A 19,744-nucleotide genomic window follows, 5' to 3' on the forward strand; every position below is an offset into this window, starting at 1 on the left:
ACTGACTCACGAATTCCACCCACTGCAAACAATCTTAATTACTCTCTGGGCTTGGAGTTGGGAACAGGCAAATGTTCACTTTTGTTTTGTTTGAGACAGGGTCTTGCTCTGTCACCCAGGCTGGAGTGCGGTGCTGCGATCACAGCTCACTGCAACCTCTGCCTCCCTGGCTCAAACAATCTTCCCACCTCAGCTTCCCGAGTAGCTGGGACTACAGGTGTGTGCCACCACGCCTGGCTGATTTTTTTTTTTTTTTTTTTTTTGTAGAGATAGGATTTTGCTATGTTGCCCAGGCTGGTCTCGAACTCTTGGCCTCAAGCTATCCACTCGGCTCTGCTTCCCAAGGTGCTGGGATTACAGGTGTGAGCCATTGCTCCCAGTCAAAATGTTAAGTTTAATTCTTCAACATTCGCTCCCGCCCACCTCCGAACGCTACTGCTTTCTATAACCAGACACTTTCCCTAGCTGCTGTGCAGAGAGCCTGACAAAGCCACAAGAACCAGTTCCACTCCTCTCCTGGGGCTTAGTTCTCTCCTTTGCCCACCCATTTTTTTGGACTCTGGAGGCTGTGGGACATGCTCTGAATGACATGCTGTTTTCAGAGACTCAGGGAGACGTGTAGCAGCCAGGAGTTGAGACCAGGGAAAGAAAAGGATGAAACCAGCTGAAAACAGAGACAGTGGTTTCTCCTCTCTAGGCAAGCAGCACCCACCCATCTGTGCCAGCAGGAACTGGATCTTCTCCACGTCGGTTTGGCCAGCCTGCTCCTCATCCAGATCCTTCATACTCTCCTTTAGCCCCACATAGAGGCCACTGAGCTCTCCCAGCAGACGAAATGTCTCCACTGCCGTGGGGAAACTAGAACTCATTTTATACAGTGAATCGCGTCGCTCACTCAGGACTTCACTCGAGACTTCGCTCCTTTCTGATGAGACTCGGTGGAGGGAGTCTGGACTCCGGAAAAGGGTGACATCTTGGCCTGGGGCCTTCTGGGCAGGAATTCCAGGTTGGTCCGAGGCTTGTGTTCTGCTTGGATCCAAACCTTCCTGGCCATGCTGATCAGCACTGAGGTAACCTGGGTCACCATAACCAGGACACATTGAATCAGGACTGAGAGAGAGCGAGGAAGCACAGCCGTGCTGAGCTGCATCTGGATGTACCTGCTCATGCTTACCTGGGTCAGGTGATGCCAAATGCTGTTGATCTGGGTGTGTAGATCCCAAACCTGTACTCAATGGTATTGGGCCGTGCTGGTCTGTGCCAGGATGCATCAAACCTTGCTGATAAGTTTCTGGTGGTACCAAGCTCCTTTGGTCTATACCAGGTGATGCCAAACCTTGACTGGCTAGAAGTGGTGACATCTGGCCATGTTGTTCTCTGCCAGGAGGTACCACACCATGTTGATATGGACGTGCCGACATAAAACCTGTAGAATCTGCCTGGAGTGTTGAAGAGCCACGAAGCTTTGTGCCTGGTGCTGTCAAGCCTGGCTGATATGCACCAGATTGTCTCAAACCATATCGCTCCATTCCAGGCTGCACCAAACCATGTGGATATGTCCCAGGTTGAGACAAATCATGCAAATATGCACCAGGTTGGACCAAACCAAGAGGATAGGCACCAGGTTGTACCAAGCCACGTGGATCTGCCTGAGGTTGCACCAAACCTTGCTGATCTATTCCAGGCTGCACCATAGCAAGTTGACCTGCGCCAGGCTGGACCAAACCAGGCTGACCTGCACCAGGTTGGACCAAGCCACGCTGATCCATTCCAGGTTGGACCAAACCACGCTGATCCACTCCAGGTTGGACCAAACCATGCTGATCCACTCCAGGTTGGACCAAACCACGCTGAACTGCACCAGGTGGGACCAAACTACGCTGAACTGCACCAGGTTGCATCAAACTATATTGAACTGCACCAGGTTGGACCAAGCTACGCCGAACTTCACCAGGTTGTACCAAACCACGCTGATCCACTCCAGGTTGGATCAAACCACGCTGATCCGCACCAGGTTGCACCAAACCACGCTGAACTTCACCAGGTTGTACCAAACCACGCTGATCCGCTCCAGGTTGGCCCAAACCATGCTGATCCACACCAGGTTGCACCAAACTATGCTGAACTGCACCAACTTGTGCCAAACCACTCTGATCTGCACCAGGTTGTACCAAACCACGCTGATCCACTCCAGGTTGGACCAGACCAGGCTGATCTGCACCAGGTTGTACCAAACCATGCTGATCCACTCCAGGTTGGACCAGACCACGCTGATGTGCACCAGGTTGTACCAAACCACGCTGATCCACTCCAGGTTGGACCAGACCAGGATGAACTGCACCAGGTTGTACCAAACCACGCTGATCCACTCCAGGTTGGACCAGACCACGCTGATCTGCACCAGGTTGTACCAAACCATGCTGATCCACTCCAGGTTGGACCAGACCAGGCTGAACTGCACCAGGTTGTACCAAACCATGCTGATCCACTCCAGGTTGGACCAGACCAGGCTGAACTGCACCAGGTTGTACCAAGGCACGCTGAAGTGAATCAGGTTGTACCAAACCATGCTGATCCACTCCAGGTTGTACCAAACCACGCTGATCTGCACCAGGTTGTACCAAACCACGCTGATCTGCACCAGGTTGTACCAAACCACGCTGATCCACTCCAGGTTGGACCAGACCAGGCTGAACTGCACCAGGTTGTACCAAACCACGCTGATCCACTCCAGGTTGGACGAAACCATGCTGAACTGCACCAGGTTGCCCCAAACTACTCTGAAGTGCACCAGGTTGTGCCAAACCATGCTGATCCATTCCAGGTTGGACCACACCATACTGAACTGCACCAGACTGGACCAAACCTTGCTGATCTGCACCACGTTGCACCAAACCAAGCTGATCTATGCCAGGCTGCACAAAACCATATTGGTCAGCTCCTAGCTGAACCAAACCACGTTGATCTATACCAGGTTGGACCAAATTAAGTGGATCTGCACCAGGCTGTACCAAACTACGTGGATATGTACCAGGCTGTACCAGTCCAGGTAGATACACATCAGGCTGTATCCAGCCACTGGGAAATGCACCAGATTGTATTAGACCATGCTGACCCATGCCAGGCGGTACCAAACCAGGTGGATATGCACCAATCTGCACCAAATCATGCTGATCTGCACCAGGTTGGACCATGTCAGGCTGATCTACACCAGGCTGTACCAAGCCACCCTGACCTGTGCCAGATTGGACCAAATCATGCTGACCTGTGCCAGGCTGGATCAAACCATGCTGATCTCTACCAGGTTGGGCCAAACCAGACTGATCCATTCCAGGCCGGACCAAACCATGCTGATCTGCACCAGGTTGGACCAAGCCAGGCTGATATGCACCAGGCTGCACCAAAGCATGCTGAAATCTGCCAGACTGGATCAAATCATGCTGTTCTGTGCCAGGTTGTATGAAGCCAGTTGCTTCCAAACTGGGCTGCACAAAACCTTGCCGATCTGCACTAATTGGCATCAACCCAGGTGATACCAAACCATGCTGGTCTGTAAAAGGTAGAATCAGTCTATGTTGATCTATGACAGGCAATATCAATCCTTGCTGGTCCACTCCAGCGGCTACCAGTCCTTGCTGACCCATGCCTGATATTACAAATCCATGCTGATCCATGCCAAGTGGTTCCATACTGCGTTGGTCTATGCCAGGAAGTACCATACCATGCTGATATGCACCGACTGAAACCAGACCATGTTGGTCTGCGCTAGGTAGTTCCAATCCTTGCTGGTCTCTGCCAGGTACTGATGGTGGCAACATACGTTGCTCATCCATGACAAGTCGTCCCCATTCCTGATCATCCATTTCAGGTGGTGGCACACGAAGCTGACCCATGCTGAGGGGTACCACACCATGTAGGTAAGTGCCAGCGTGCACTAATCCAGGCTGATCCATGCCAGTTGGTTCTAACCCATGGCGATCTGACCTTAGATGGACCTGACTCTGGCTAGCGGGCACCCTACTGGGCTGCTCCCTGGCTGAGGTTAAGTCCTGTTGAACTGGACCAGGACGTGCATCTCGTTCATCTTTTCTTGGAAGTGTCGAGGTAAGCTTCTCTCTACTCCTGCGACGATCTGAGTCTGATTTGAATTGGAATACAGAAGACTGATGGAGTCGTGGCATGCCAGCTTCATCACGGGCCCTTGGCTGCTGCTGTCTACCAGTACCAGAGGGGCCCCTGCTTTGCTCCCTACTGGTAACCACATCAGAGGGGTGTGCTGCGCCACCAGATCCTGATGCAGTCTGATCCGGGCCAAGACCACCGGCAGAATCCAGAGCCTGGTCAATACTTGGTTGCTTGGTAGAGGCTCCGCTTAGAGTCCCATCAGGTGATGTTAAGGAAGTGAACCCTCTGCGCTTAGAAAATCCCATAAGTGTTTCTGAGCCCTGGTTGGAGAGGAAGAAGGAAATCAATAACAGTCAAAATATTCACTATCAGAGCGGGAAGAAAGGAAATCTGGAAGTTCTGACTAGGATGATTTAGGGACCCTGGAGAAAAAAGCCCTCTGGTCCTAAAAGCTAAGCTTGACATAAAGAAACACACTGACAGGAGGCTGAGGCGGGTGGATCACCTGAGGTCAGGAGTTCGAGACCAGCTTGACCAACATGGTGAAACCCGATCTCTACTAAAAATACAAAAATATTAGCCAGGCTTGGTACTGCACACCTGTAATCCCAGCTACTCAGGAGAATCCCTTGAACCCAAAAGGCAGAGGGTGCAGTGAGCCAAGATCACGCCACTGCACTCCAGCCTGTGCAACACAGCGAGACACCATCTCAAAAATAAATAAATAAATAAATAATAAATAAATAAATAAAATTTAAACATGCAAACCGATGGACCCAGAAACTCCACAGATAGGAATTTTCTCTGAATCCTGACCAAAGGATGCCAAGCTTTACATACAATGATGGGGTCTGCAGCATCGTTGATAAGATATATCATCAATAAAGGACTCAGATATTTCTGGTCAGCAATACAGTAGATGCTATTAATCCATGAAAAGAATGAACCACTTCCATTTCCAGCCAAGATGAAGTAACAGGGGCTGGATTTACCCTCCTGTCTGTAACAAGAAAAAACAAAACTGAGGCTGGTAGCGGTGGCTCACGCCTGTAATCCCAGCACTTTGGGAGGCCTATGTGGGTGGATCATGAGGTCAGGAGTTCAAGACCAGCCTGACCAACATGGTGAAGCCCCATCTCTACTAATAATACAAAAACTAGCTGGGTGTGGCGGCATATGCCTGTAATCTCAGCTACTTAGGAGGCTAAGGCAGAAGAATTGCTTGAACCTGGGAGGCGGAGGTTGCAGTGAGCCGAGATAGCGCGACTGCACTCCAGCTTGGGTGACAGAGCGAGACTCCGTCTCAAAAACACAAAAACAAAAACAAAAAAACCCAACAACAGCTGTGAAACAGTGCTTTCCTAGACACCGGATCTCAAGTTCTGAAGGACAGTGATCCCCAAGAGGTGGAGAAATGAAAACTGGGAACCCTGCATCACCCTGGCTTTCTGCCTTGCTGGAGTTTCCAGACTGCAGTGCAGGGAGGGAGAATTGAGGTGGAGCCCAGCGGACTCTCTGAGTTGAGGAGACAGAACTGAGCATTCAGGGAGATTCAGGGAGATTCAGGTCACAGGATAGAGTACCAGAAAGAAACGAGTTATCCAGGCGCGGTGGCTCATGTCTGTAATCCCAGAACTTTGGGAGGCTGAGGCAGGTGGATTACCTGAGGTTAGGAGTTTGAGACCAGCCTGGCCAACGAGGCGAAACCCCATCTCTACTAAAAATACAAAAATCAGCCAGGCATGGTCGTACATGCCTGTAGTTGCAGCTACTTGGGAGGCTGAGGCAGGAGAATCACTTGAACCCAGGAGGTGGAGGTTGCAGTGAGCTGAGATCGTGCCACTGCACTCCAGCCTGGGCGACAGAGATGGCTCTGTCTCAAAAAAAAAAAAAAATTAATCAGAAAGAAGGGAGATGACAGAAAGCCCACTCCAGAGGTCTGTGGAGGTTCCCCTCCGAGTGATCGGCACACATTTGATGGGCACATGCACGTGGGAAGACGTCCCAAGATGGGGAAAGAACCATCTGCAGGGCTTGAAGAAGCAGCGCCCCGACTGCCATGGGGCTGGGAATGGTGCCTGTTTTTATGAACCAGTTTGGAAAAACTCATCATTCAAGTAGCACAGAGCAGAGTGTACTCAGAAAAGTGTCGCCTCAGAAGTGGAGAATAATCCGCCCTAGACTGAATACACCTATAGACCCACCCAACAAATCATAAAATCATAAAAGCAAGGCCTGGAACAACCAAACTGTTTTTAAGTAGCTGTGTACTTGGGGAAAAAGGCTCAAGAAAATGTGGCTCACACCTGTAATCTCAACACTTTGGGAGTGTGGGTGGATCACCTGAGTGTAGGAGTTCGGGACCAGCCTGGCCAACATGGTGAAACCCTGTCTCTACTAAAAATACAAAAATTAGCCAGGCATGGTGGCGCACACCTGTAATCCCAGCTACTCAGGAGGCTGAGGTAGGAGAATCGCTTGAACCCGGGAGGCGGAGTTTGTAGTGAGCCGAGATTGTGCCACTGCGCTCCAGCCTGGGCAACAGAGCAAGACTCCATCTCAAAAGAAAAAAAAAAATACAAAAATAGCTAACATCCGATGCAGGAAAAGTCACAATGGCTGGCACCCAATCAAAGATTGCCAGGCATACAAAGAGGCAGGAAGACATGACCCATAATGAGGAGATAACCAATTGAGACCAACTCAGCACTGGCATCTGTCTTAGAATTAGCAGAGATGGCTATTAAAACAGTTATTATGGCTGCACACACACAAGCACACACTTTAGACACAGGGACTCACTGTCACTCAGTCTGGAGTGTAGTGGCACAATCACAGCTCACTGCAACCTTTAACTCCTGGGCTCAAGCAAGCCTCGCCCTTCAGCCTCCCAAGTAGCTAGGACTACTTGGGAGTCTCACTTTTTTTTTTTTTTTTTTTTTGAGACAGAGTCTTGCTCTGTTGCCCAGGCTGGAGTGCAGTGGCACAGTCTCAGCTCACGGCAACCTCCGCCTCCAAGGTTCAAGTGCCTCAGCCTCCTGAGTAGTTGGGATCACAGGCACGCACCACCATGCCTGGCTAATTTTTTGAGTTTTTAGTAGAGATGGGGTTTCACCACGTAGGCCAGGCTGGTGTTGAACTCCTGACTTCAAGTGATCCATCCACCTCGGCCTTCCAAAGTGCTAGGATTACAGGCATGAGCCACGCTGCCTGGCCTTCTGGCTAATTCTTTTTTTGGAGACAGAGTCTCACCCTGTCACCCAGGCTGGAGTGCAGTGGCATGATCTTGGCTCACTGCAAGCTCTGTCTCCCGGCTTCATGCCATTCTCCTGCCTCAGCCTCCTGAGTAGCTGGGACTACAGGCGCTCTCCACTACGCTTGGCTAATTTTTTTTTTTTTGTATTTTTAGTAGAGATGGGGTTTCACCATGTTAGCCAGGATGGTCTTGATCTCCTCACCTTGTGATCCACCCACCTCGGCCTCCCAGAGTGCTGGGATTACAGGCGTGAACCATCACACCTGGCCCCTTCTGGCTAATTTTTTAAAAAATGTTTTTGTAGAGAAGGGGTCTTGCTATATTGCCCAGGCTGGCCTCAAACTCCTGATCTCAAGCAGTATTCCCTCCTCAGTCTCCCAAAGCACTGGGACTGGGGACGTGAGCTGCTGCACACAGATATAGCTAGAATTCTGTCTTTCTTTTTTTTTTGAGATGGAGTCTTGCAGTGTCACCCAGGCTGGAGTACAATGGTATGATCTCGGTTTACTGCAACCTCCGCCTCCTGGGTTCAAGCGATTCTCCTGCCTCAGCCTCCTGAGTAGCTGGGATTACAGGCGCATGACACCATGCCCAGTTAATTTTTGAATTTTCAGTAGAGACGGGGTTTCACCATGTTGGTCAGGATGGTCTTGAACTCCTGACCTCATGATCCGCCTGCCCCGGCCTCCCAAAGAGTTGGGATTACAGTCATGAGCCACTGCGCCCAGCCAAGTATAACTATATTTCTTATGTTCAAAAGGTAGAGACATAATATATTTTTTAAAGTCCTGAATTGAACTAATGGACATTGGACAGGCACAGTGGCTCCAGTGAGCTGTGATCATGCCACTGGACTCCAGCCTGGGCACCCAGCTAATTTTTGTATTTTTGGTAGAGATGGGTTTTCACCATGTTGGCCAGGCTGGTCTCGAACTCCTGACCTCAAGTGATCCGCCTGCTTCAGCCTCCCAAAGAACTTTGATTACAGGCATGAGCCATTGCGACTGGCCTTTTTTTTTTTTTTTTTTTTTTTGAGATGGAGTCTCACTCTATAGCCCAGGCTGGAGTGCAGTGGCATGATCCTGGCTCACTGCAAGCTCTGCCTCTCGGGTTCACACCTTTCTCCTGCCTCAGCCTCCCAAGTAGCTGGGGACTATAGGCACCTGCCACCACGCCCAGCTAATTTTTTATTTTTAGTAGAGACAGGGTTTCACGTCTTAGCCAGGATGGTCTCGATCTCCTGACCTCATGATCTGCCTGCCTCAGCCTCCCAATATGCTGGGATTACAGGCGTGAGCCACTGAACCTGGCCACACAACCAGCCTTTTAACAATTTTTTTGTAGAGATGGGGTCTCAATATGTTGCCCAGGCTGGTCTCAAACTCCTGGCCTCAAGCACTTCTCCCGCCTTGACCTCCCAAAGCACTAGGATTAAAGGCGTGAGCAACCATGGCCGACCTCTTGGTCTTTTTTTTTTTTAGACAGTCTCCCTCTGTTGCCCAGGTTGGAGTTCAGTGGCGCGGTCTTGGCTTACTGCAACCTCTGCCTCCTAGATTCAAGCGATTCTCCTGCCTCAGCCTCCCAAGTACCTGGGATTACAGGCGCGTGCCACCACGCCCAGTTAATTTCTGTATTTTTAGTAGAGATGGGGCTTCACCATATTGGTCAGGTTAGTCTCAAACTCCTGACCTCAAGTGATCCCTTACCTCAGCCTCCCAAAGTGCTGGGATTACAGGTGTGAGCCACTTCCCCCAGCCCTGAGTGTCGTTTTTATTTGCTTTTATAGCTTTTCAAACTTTCTTTACAGTCTGTCCTGAAATGCAGGGATCTTTCCTTATTAGTGGGCCATGGTGACAGACCCTGGAAATAAAACCTCTGTAGGGGGCCCTTTGCTGGTGGCGACTTTTGCACAAAGGCATGCATCTGTCTGTCTTGAGACAGTGTACAGATGACCAAATTGTTTTCTGATCCCCAACCTACCTTCACCTGAATAAAATCAAGCTGGAGATGTTCAAATGGCCCTCAAAGATGAGGCTTAACTTTCCTTTTGGTCTTGACATCCCTCCCGCTGGCTTTGGGCAAGTGGGTTATCAAAACAATCAAGTCAACTTTGAGGGCTATTTGAAAATGTAGACAGAAGCGAGGTGAAGAGTAAAGCTTTTGGCGCCACCAAGTGGCCATCGTGGGGAGCGCCAAATATCTGGGGACAAAACACAACCTGAGATCTCCAGGACGTTTCCTGATTTCAGGGCTCATTCTCAGAGGGAAGCGGCATCAGAAAGATGTTGCAAGAGGGGCCGGGCAACATCTTTGGGAAGCCGAGGCGGGCGGATCACCTGAGGTCAGGAGTTCGAGCCTAGCCTGGACAACATGGTGAAACCCTGTCCCTCCTAAAAATACAAAAATTAGCCAGGTGTGGTGGCGGGCGCCTGTAATCTCAGCTACTCGGGAAACTGAGGCAGGAGAATCGTTTGAACCCAGGAGGTGAACGTTGCAGTGAGCCAAGATTGCGCCACTGCACTCCAGCCTGGCCAACAAAGCAAGAATCTGTCTCAAAAAACAAAACTAAACGATATTGCAAGAGGACCCTGAACATAAAAGGAATGGACTAGAAAACAGTGGCCTCTACTTTCTTTTCTCAAGCCAAAGCTTTCTTGCCCATGCCACTATCATACTGTTTTTACTGAGTAGTACATCTTCTCGGGGTGCAGGTGGCAGATACCTTGAGGCTTACACATAAGCATAAACACCTTCAAACATTTTTACTTCTCCAGAGGTAAGAAAGCATCTGTGCTTGATTATTGCTCATAATTATGAACAACTCCAAAAGCAATTGAGGATAAATATAAATATTAAAAGATTGTTGAGAAGCAAGAGAACAAGCTCTGGTAGTGGCCAGTTCAGCCCTCGCACAGACCAGGATGAAAGCAGTGGGGGAGTGCCACTAGCCCCAGTTAAGCACATACAGCACACCTGAGACCAATTTGACCTGAGCCCAATTTGACCTGCCTGCATGGTTGGTGGAGTCCTTTAGCATAAATGTAAAATAAGGATTTTGAAACTGGGTGTTAAAGGCAATTATGGGTTTTGGCAGACAGTGGTGACTTCATGGAAACTGTGTGGTGTGCCTGCATCATGCGTAGAGGGCCAGGATTGAGACTGGGTGCAGTGGCTCAATCCCAGCACTATGGGAGGCCAAGGCTGTCAGACTGCTCGAGGCCAGGAGTTTGAGACCAGCCTGGGCAACATGGTGAAAACTCTCTACAAAATACAAAATATGGCCGGGCATGGTGGCTCACAACTGTAATCCCAGCACTTTGGGAGGCCAAGGCAGGTGGATCACCTGAGGTCAGGAGTTCAAGACTAGCCTGGCCAACACGGTGAAACCCCCATCTTTACTAAAAATACAAAAAATTAGCCAGGCGTGGTGGTGGGCACCTGTAATTCCAGCTATTCAGGAGGCTGAGGCAGGAGACTCAGTTGAGCTCGGGAGGTGGAGGTTGCAGTGAGCAAGATCATGCCACTGCACTCCAGTCTAGGCAACAGAGCAAGACTCTGTCTCAAATATACAAAATATTAGCCAGGTGTGGTGGCATGCACCTGTATTCCCAGGTACTCAGGAGGCTGAGGTGGGAGGATCACTTGAGTCCAGGAGGTCGAGGTTGCAGTAAGCCCTTATGGTACCACCGCACTCCAGCCTGGGCAGCAGAGCAAGACTGTCTCAAAAAAAAATTTTTTTTTTAACATGCCCTAACAATACAATAAATGAGCCAAAATCTTGAACAAAAGTATATGATAGGCCAGGGCGGTAGCTCATGCCTGTAATCCCAGCCCTTTGGGAGGCCGAGATGGGTGGATCACTTGAGCTCATAATGAGGGCACTCATTATTTCTAATTCCTGTCATCCTCAGAAATGACAGTCGAGTCTCATCTGATACCCTTAATGAAAACTGTACCGACCTTTCTAGGACCCCGTTCCCCCCTGCCAACCTCTGTAGCTGTCATGTCCATTTGTCTAGAACTTCAAGGTGTTTGTTCTGAAAAACCATTATTTTGGTTTTAGTCATTATGGTGTGCTGAATATGAGCTCCCAAAGATATCCATGTCCCCATCCCCTGAACCTGGGAGCATTACCTTACATGGCAAAAGGGACTTTGCAGGTACAATTAAGGATCTTGAGACGAAGGGAGTATCCCGGATTATCCGGGTGGATGCAGTGATGAAGTCACAAAGGTCCTTACAAGAAGGAGGCTGAAGCTGATGTGGCCAGAACCAGGGGCTGCCGGCCACACTCAGAGGCTGAAAATGACCAGGAAATGGATTCTCCCCCTAGAGCTGCCAGAGGAAAGCAGCCCTGCCAACACCTTGACTTCTGCCCAGTGAAACTGGGTACTGTCCTTGTGTCCTCCCGAACTGTAAGATAACAGATCTGTGTGGTTTTTAGCCATACAGATTAGTCTCTGGCCATTTGTTGGAACAGCTGTCCCCTTTTTCCTCCCGAGGCACTGCATTCCAGTTTACCTACTTTTCTTTTTTGAGATGGAGTTCTCACTCTTGTGACCCAGTCTAGAGTGCAGTGATGCAATCTCAGCTCACTGCAACCTCCGCCTCCCGGGTTCAAGCGATTCTCCTGCCTCAACCTCCCGAGTAACTGAGATTACAGGCATGCACCACCATGCCCAGCTAATTTTTGTATTTTTGGTATCGACAGGGTTTCACCATGTTGTCCAGGCTGGGCTCGAACTCCTGGACCCAAGTGATCCGCCCGCTTCGGCTTCCCAAGTGCTGGATTACAGGCTGGAGCCATTGAGACCGGCCCCTCTTGCAACATCTTTCTGAGGCCGCTTCCCTCTGAGAATGAGCCCTGAAATCAGGAAACGTCCTGGAGATCCCAGGTTGTCTTTTTGTCCCCAGATATTTGGCGCTCCCCACGATGGCCACTTGGTGGCGCCAAAAGCTTTACTCTTCACCTCGCTTCTGTCTACATTTTCAAATAGCCCTCAAAGTTGACTTGATTGTTTTGATAACCCACTTGTCCAAAGCCAGCGGGAGGGATGTCAAGACCAAAAGGGAAGTTAAGCCTCATCTTTGAGGGCCATTTGAACATCTCCAGCTTGATTTTATTCAGGTGAAGGTAGGTTGGGGATCAGAAAACAATTTGGTCATCTGTACACTGTCTCAAGACAGACAGATGCATGCCTTTGTGCAAAAGTCGCCACCAGAGGCCTAGCATGGTGGCTCACGCCTGTAATCCCAATACTTTGGGAGGCGGAGGTGGGCGGATCATGAGGTCAGGAGATCGAGACCTTCCTGGCTAATACCGTGAAACCCTGTCTCTACTAAAAATAAAAAAAGAAATTAGCCGGGCGTGGTGGTGGGCGCCTGTAGTCCCAACTGCTTGGGACGCTGAGGCAGGAGAATGGCATGAACCCGGGAGGTGGAGCTTGCAGTGAACCAGATCGCGCCACTGCACTCCAGCCTGGGCGATAGAGCAAGACTCTGTCTCAAAAAAAAAAAAAAAATTCACCACCAGCAAAGGGCCCCCTACAGAGGTTTTATTTCCAGGGTCTGTCACTATGGCCCACTAATAAGGAAAGATCCCTGCATTTCAGGACAGACTGTAAAGAAAGTTTGAAAAGCTACAAAAGCAAATAACAACTACACTCTTTTTCAACTTTTCTGTTGATCCAGTGGGTTGGCAAAGCTCAAAAAATTGGGTGCCAATATACAGCGCTAGGGGGATGTCAGGGAATAAGCTCTCTCTCCCCTTGCTGGTGGGGGTCTACATTGGAACAGCAGCCATGGAAGGCAATTTGCTCATGGCTAGCCAAATCATTAACGCACATCCGTTTCTAGGGATGCATGTTATTCACACGTGAATGTCACCTTGTTCTTAAGATTGGAAAAACCATTTAAAATACCCATACCAATGAAACTCGCAAACTATGAACATCCATAGAACAGAATCCTGTGCAACTGTACAAAGCAAGAGGTTCTGGGGAGCCCCACCCAAGACCACGGCCCAGGACCCCACTGGTTCACCGCTTGTGAGGCTCTCCAGCCGTCCGTAATTGCCTGCTCCAGCTCTTCCCAGGTCACCATGGTGACTTCTTCTGCACCAGGAACCAAACTCAGCTTCCGGCTGACTAGTTCCTGACAGTGACAGACAAGACACACACACATACACCCCTCGATTAATCCCAAGAAGCTTTAGGGACAGACTTGGTCTAACAGGATCTGGGTGGATCCTTCCCAGCCCCAGCCCCAGCCCCAGCCCCAGGGAGAATTCATCACCCTTCAAGTGACCAGTGAAGGTTGGGAAGACAGTTCTCTGTTCCATGTGAGCAACCCAGTAGAGCGCTGGGCAGGGATGAGACAGATTCCCCTCCCACCCAGGGGCAGAGACTTGAGAGGCAGAAGGCACACACTGCCTGCCCTGGATGGACAAGCCCTGGAAAGAGGGCCACGCTGAGAGAGGGCCAGCCCCCGGAGAGCCCTTCCCATGGAACTGGCTGGTATTACCAGGAATTGCTCCCGATCTTTGAATAGCTTCTCTAGCTCATCAACCCGCTGTAAAAGTACCTAGAAGAAGAGTTCAGGAAAGGAAAATGACAGCGACCCCTACCCGTGCACACTCACACGTGCGCGCACACACACACTCACACACTCACACACTGACTCAGTGCCAGGAGATGAGGAAAGGTGAATGCATGTGGCTCTTACGGAAAGGGAGGGTTTCTTCTACTTGAGTTTTTTGGGGGTTTTTTGGCTTCCTTTTTTTTTGTTTTTTTTTTTTTGAGACAGGGTCTCGCTCTGTCACCCAGGCTGCAGTGCAGTGGTGCCACCGCAGCTCACTGCAGCCTCGACCTCTCAGGCTCAAGCAATCCTCCCACCTCAGCCTCCTGAGTAGCTGGTACTTCAGGCATGCACCACCACGTCCAGCTAATTTTAAACACTTTTTTGTAGAGATAAGATCTTGCCATGTTGCCCAAGCTGGTCTCGAACTCCTGGGTCCAAGCAATCCTCCAGCCTCGGCCTCCCACAGTGCTGGGATTACAGGCAGGAGCCCCTGCCTTCTACCTGGTTTTTACCTGGCCAGTCAGCCCAGGTTCCTGGGTCTTTTCCCAGCCAAGTGCAGGAAGGGAAGTAAGATGCAGTGGGGGGCCTGGCTGGTAGCACAGTAAGAGTAAGTGCTGCTGCAGGGATGGGATCCTCTGGTCCTGGGATTCAGTTCGCTCCAATCCACTCATGAAAGCCTGTAGGATGAGGCCCACCTTGCCTTGCAGGTGGTGCCAGGTACCTCAACAGTAGCTGAACATGGGTGCTGTCTAAAAAGAAAAGCGCCTCAAAAGAACCAAAGCAAATCACTACAACATAAGGTGCTTACTTATTTGGGATTAAGAAAGAATATATTAATAAAAATAAAACTTGTTTTTTATAACTTTTGCAAACTTGTAGAATCTAAGATTAGCTAAAAACTAAAAGGCCAGGAGCAGCGGCTCTTGCCTGTAATCCCAACACTTTGGGAGGCCAAGGCAGGAGGATCACTTTAGGTCAGGAGTTTGAGACCAGCCTGGCCAACATGGTAAAACCCCATCTCTACTAAAAGTACAAAAATTAGCTGGGCATGGTGGGATGCACCTATAATCCTAGCCACTAGGGAGACTGGGTTCAAGGAGATGGAGTCGCAGTGAGCCAACAACACGCCACTGCACTCCATCTGGGTGACAGAGTGAGACTATCGCAAAAAAAAAAAAAAAAAAAAAAAAAAAAAAATTAAAACAACAACAAAAAAAAACCCTACCACACTTTAAAGTTTGAAAAGGAAAGCAAACTTGCTTCCCAGAGCAAAAGTGAGTTGGTGCTGGGGTCTCGAGACCTGGGGTGATATGGCAGGAGGGCATGAGCGGCCAGGGCTCACCTGCTGGGGCCTGGCCTCTTCCTCCTGCCTCTTCCCAGCCTCTTTTTCCCCTCCTGTCTCTTGGCCTCCCTGTCCAGCTGCCTTCCTAGTTGCTTCTGCTTTTTCCTTCAGGACCAACCTAAGGTGGCTCTGATACATGCACGTGTCTATTACCTCCCGGCGCTGACCTGGCTGCTTCCTGCTATTCACTGGATAATACTTGTGCTCAATGATTATATATACTTGTCCCTCCAAGAAAACAAAAGTCCAATTGAAAGTAGGGCTCAGTGACTCACGCCTGTAATCCCAGCACTTTGGGAGGCTGAGGCGGGCAGATCACTTGAGGTCAGGAGTTTGAGACCAGCCCGGCCAACATGGTGAAACCCCATCTCTACTAAAAATACAAAAACTAGCCGGGCATGGTGGCACGCGCCTATAATCCTAGCTACTCAGGAGGCTGAGGCAGGAGAATCGCTTGAGTCCGGTAGGCTGAGGTTGCAGTGAGCCGAGACTGCACCACTGCATTTCAGCCTGGGTGACAGAGTGAGACTCCGTCTCAAAAAAAAAAAAAGAAAACAAAAAAGTCCAAGTGAAACTGTCCCCTGCCTGCTGTGGCTTGTGTCATGGCCACAGGGAGCTGAGGTCCAACTCTCCATCCTGACTCCCCTTCTCTGGGAGTCTTTGTCCTCAGCGCCTCTTTACGTCTTTATTCTTTTTTTTTTTTTTGAGACGGAGTCTCGCTCTGTCGCCCAGGCTGGAGTGCAGTGGCCGGATCTCAGCTCACTGCAAGCTCGGCCTCCCGGGTTTACGCCATTCTCCTGCCTCAGCCTCCCGAGTAGCTGGGACTACAGGCGCCCGCCTCGTCGCCCGGCTAGTTTTTTGTATTTTTAAGTAGAGACAGGGTTTCACCGTATTAGCCAGGTCGATCTCCTGACCTCGTGATCCGCCCGTCTCGGCCTCCCAAAGTGCTGGGATTACAGGCTTGAGCCACCGCGCCCGGCCGTCTTTATTCTTTTTAAAAAGGGAATTCACTCTAAGAATCTTCTGAGAAGTTGTGGGCCCCACAATGGGCCAGCTCTGGTCCTTGGATGTCTGATAAGTGGTGGGCGAACCTCTCTTGTAAACAGGGGCTAGGAAGGAGGGGGTGGGATGGGGCCACTATGCTCGGGAGGTGGAGTCCTCATGGTCCCTCCAGCTCGGGGACGCCCTGCGCCTTTCGGTGGCTTTCTTTTAGGGTTTTCAGGTCTTGCATGACATCTTTTTTTTTTTTTTTTTTTTGAGGCGGAGTCTCGCTCTGTCGCCCCGGCTGGAGTGCAGTGGCGGATCTCAGCTCACTGCAAGCTCCGCCTCCCGGGTTTACGCCATTCTCCTGCCTCAGCCTCCCGAGTAGCTGGGACTACAGGCGCCCGCCACCTCGCCCGGCTAGTTTTTGTATTTTTAGTAGAGACGGGGTTTCACCGTGTTAGCCAGGAGGGTCTCGATCTCCTGACCTCATGATCCGCCCGTCTCGGCCTCCCAAAGTGCTGGGATTACAGGCTTGAGCCACCGCGCCCGGCTTGCATGACATCTTAAAGCAGCCCTATGGACTGCAAGATAGAGCATGGGCCACTCTATCTAGCCAGTCGCACTGAGGCCTAGCACCTCCTCGGTCCCCATCCCCTCCATCTTCAGCCCCTCCGTCCAAACCACTGCTCGCCCCTCCACGGTGGGTGGGGACTCGGCTAGGCCTGGAGGGCGGCCTGGAGGAGAGAGGCGGCCTGGAGGAGGGAGACGGCCTGCGCGTGCCTCCACGTGCGCCCTCACCCTGGCAAAGCTGAGCTCCTCGGCGGCGTCCTTCATGATACTCCCAGTCCGCACCCTATCGAGCACCTGCATGGCCACCTCCTGCTCCTCCGGCCACTCTTGCGAAGCCAGGTCGAGCCCGCTGGCCTGAGAGAAGCGCTGCACGTGCGTGGCAATGCCCTGCATCTGGCTGTCCACGCGCTTGAGCTGCTTGCTCAGGTCCTCCACCTGGCCACCCAGGTCCTTCACTTGGCTCTCCAGCGCTGATGGAGGCGCCCGGCCCACGCCCCTACGCTTCTCCCGGGGCGCCCCCTTGGGAGCCTCCTTGGGCGCCAGCAGGTGTGGGGTGCTCAGCGAGCTCCGGGCGGACAGCAGCGAGCGGCTGGGCTCTGGCGACTGGGCCTGGAAGTCGATCCGGGTATTTTGGAGGTCGAGGTTCTTGAGCATGGCCACGATGAGCGTGTGCAGGGCCGTGAAGTTGACGGCGCCCACCTCCGGGGTGCCGATGGAGAGGTCCGCCAGCTCCCGGAGGGAGACTGTGGTCGCGGGCGGCATCGTGGCTGTCAAGAGCTGTGCGCTGCCGCGGGGCGCCCACCCACCACTTCCCGCTCACTGCGCGCCGCGCCTTGGGGCCTTTCAGGGGACCTGCGAGGTCCTCGGGGCGCCCCTGCCCCGGGTCCAGCAGCGCTGGGCGAGTCACTGGACGGAGCTCCTGCCTCCGGGGAATCCGTGCCTCCGTTCCCCGGCGGGGTCCGCGATGGCCACCCGTCCGCTGTCTGTCGCCGGTCTCGCGTCCCCCAGCTGGAGCCCTGGACTCCCAGTCCCTGTGCCGGCGGCCGTCTGAAACGTGGGGGCCCCCGAGTGCCCTGAAGATTCCACTAAGAACACGCCCTCGCTGCGAGCCCCAGAGGGGAAGCAAAGGCCACCACAGGGATCACAAGGGGAGCCTCGGCAACAAGGGCCGGGGAGGCCTCCCAAGATCCAGCTCGACCCCATCCATCCCCTTAACCTAGAAAGGCCAGGATTCACTCACTCTTGGTGGGGCCACATAAGGAGAGAAAGACTTGAGGGTTTCCTGGCAACCATGTTTTGTGTCATCAGCTGCGTCCGTTCCACAGTGGTGACCCCGTGTCTAAGGGATGCAGTCCTGGGGCCTTGGTCCCCTGCAGACAGTCCGCATATTTCGTTCAGTCAAAGGCGAAGCAACTTGGAAAAGACAACCTGCTCTCAGGCAGTTCCAATTAGCCACCGGACGACTATTTGGTGGCTAATTGTCCCTTTTCTGTGCTGCCATAATTTTTTTTTTTACTTTTGAGCCAGAGTTTCACGCTGTCGCCCAGGCTGGAGTGCAATGGCCAATCTCGGCTCACTGCAACCTCTGCCTCCTGGGTTCACGCAGTTCTCCTGCCTCAGCCTCCCGAGTAGCTGGGGTTACAGACACATGGTACCATGCCCGGCTAATTTTTTGTATTTTAAGCAGAGACAGAGTTTCACTATGTTGGCCAGGCTGGTCTTGAACTTCTGACCTCAGGTGATCCACCCGCCTCGGCCTCCCAAAGGGCTGGGATTACAGGTGTGAGCCACCAAGCCTGGCCGTTTTTTGAGATCAATTAATATATGGCAGACTGGGCATGAACCCAAGAGGCAGAGGTTGTAGTGAGCCGAGCCGAGATTGCGCCATTGCACTCCAGCCTGGGTGACAGTGCGAGACTTCTTCTCAAAAAAAAAATTAAATTAAAAAAAATTTTTTTTTTTTTTGAGATGGAGTCTCGCTCTGCCGCCCAGGCTGGAGTGCAGTGGCCGGGTCTCAGCTCACTGCAAGCTCCGCCTCCCGGGTTTACGCCATTCTCCTGCCTCAGCCTCCCAAGCAGCTGGGACTACAGGCGCCCGCCACCTCGCCCGGCTAGTTTTTTGTATTTTTTAGTAGAGACGGGGTTTCACCATGTTAGCCAGGATGGTCTCGATCTCCTGACCTCGTGATCCGCCCGTCTCGGCCTCCCAAAGTGCTGGGATTACAGGCTTGAGCCACCGCGCCCGGCCTAAAAAATTTTTTTTTTTTTTTTGAGACGGAGTCTCGCTCTGTCGCCCAGGCTGGAGTGCAGTGGCCGGATCTCAGCTCACTGCAAGCTCCGCCTCCCGGGTTTACGCCATTCTCTCGCCTCAGCCTCCCGAGTAGCTGGGACTACAGGCGCTTGCCACCTCGCCCGGCTAATTTTTTGTATATTTTAGTAGAGACGGGGTTTCACCGTGTTAGCCAGGATGGTCTCAATCTCCTGACCTCGTGATCCGCCCGTCTCGGCCTCCCAAAGTGCTGGGATTACAGGCTTGAGCCACCGCGCCCGGCCCTAAAAAATTTTTAAAACCTCACCTGGTCAAGCGCCCATGCTTCAGCTCCTTACAAAGCAGGATTAAACAGCACGAGACAAATCTGGTGTTAACAATCGAGGCATGACTTCCCCATACCAGATTCTTCCCAAAAACATATAAATAAAACTTCCTAACAGAGGCACAGCAAAGCTACTTAAAGAGAACCTATGAGCGTGTGCCATGCATGGCCAGCCTCCTCCATGAGCTCTGCATCTACAGATTTAACCAACCAGGATTGAACATGTACAGATTCCTGTCATGATTCTCTAAATAATACAGCATGACAACCATTTACACAGGATGGATATTGCCGT

The 19,744-nt window shown here is 51.5% G+C and overlaps 1 protein-coding gene across 3 annotated transcripts in view; it reads right to left on the bottom strand.

Moving 5' to 3' along the window:
* Positions 1 to 18,384, bottom strand: part of QRICH2 (glutamine rich 2) — a 34,673-nt gene extending 16,289 nt beyond the window's left edge. For all 3 annotated transcript variants that reach the window (XM_033182276.1, XM_033182275.1, XM_033182278.1), the window contains exons 1-5: positions 17,085 to 18,384; positions 13,904 to 13,963; positions 13,424 to 13,534; positions 1,175 to 4,445; positions 713 to 1,075 (exon numbers count right to left, since the gene is read on the bottom strand). In XM_033182276.1, the coding sequence (XP_033038167.1) occupies positions 713 to 1,075; positions 1,175 to 4,445; positions 13,424 to 13,534; positions 13,904 to 13,963; positions 17,085 to 17,618 (4,339 nt within the window). In that variant the 5' untranslated portion in view covers positions 17,619 to 18,384. The remainder of the gene's footprint in view (positions 1 to 712; positions 1,076 to 1,174; positions 4,446 to 13,423; positions 13,535 to 13,903; positions 13,964 to 17,084) is intronic.
* Between the last annotated feature and the right edge of the window lie 1,360 nt (positions 18,385 to 19,744).

The sequence above is a fragment of the Trachypithecus francoisi genome, unplaced genomic scaffold (assembly GCF_009764315.1).
Source record: "Trachypithecus francoisi isolate TF-2019V2 unplaced genomic scaffold, Tfra_2.0 Lachesis_group20, whole genome shotgun sequence".
Classification (NCBI taxonomy): Eukaryota; Metazoa; Chordata; class Mammalia; order Primates; family Cercopithecidae; genus Trachypithecus; species Trachypithecus francoisi.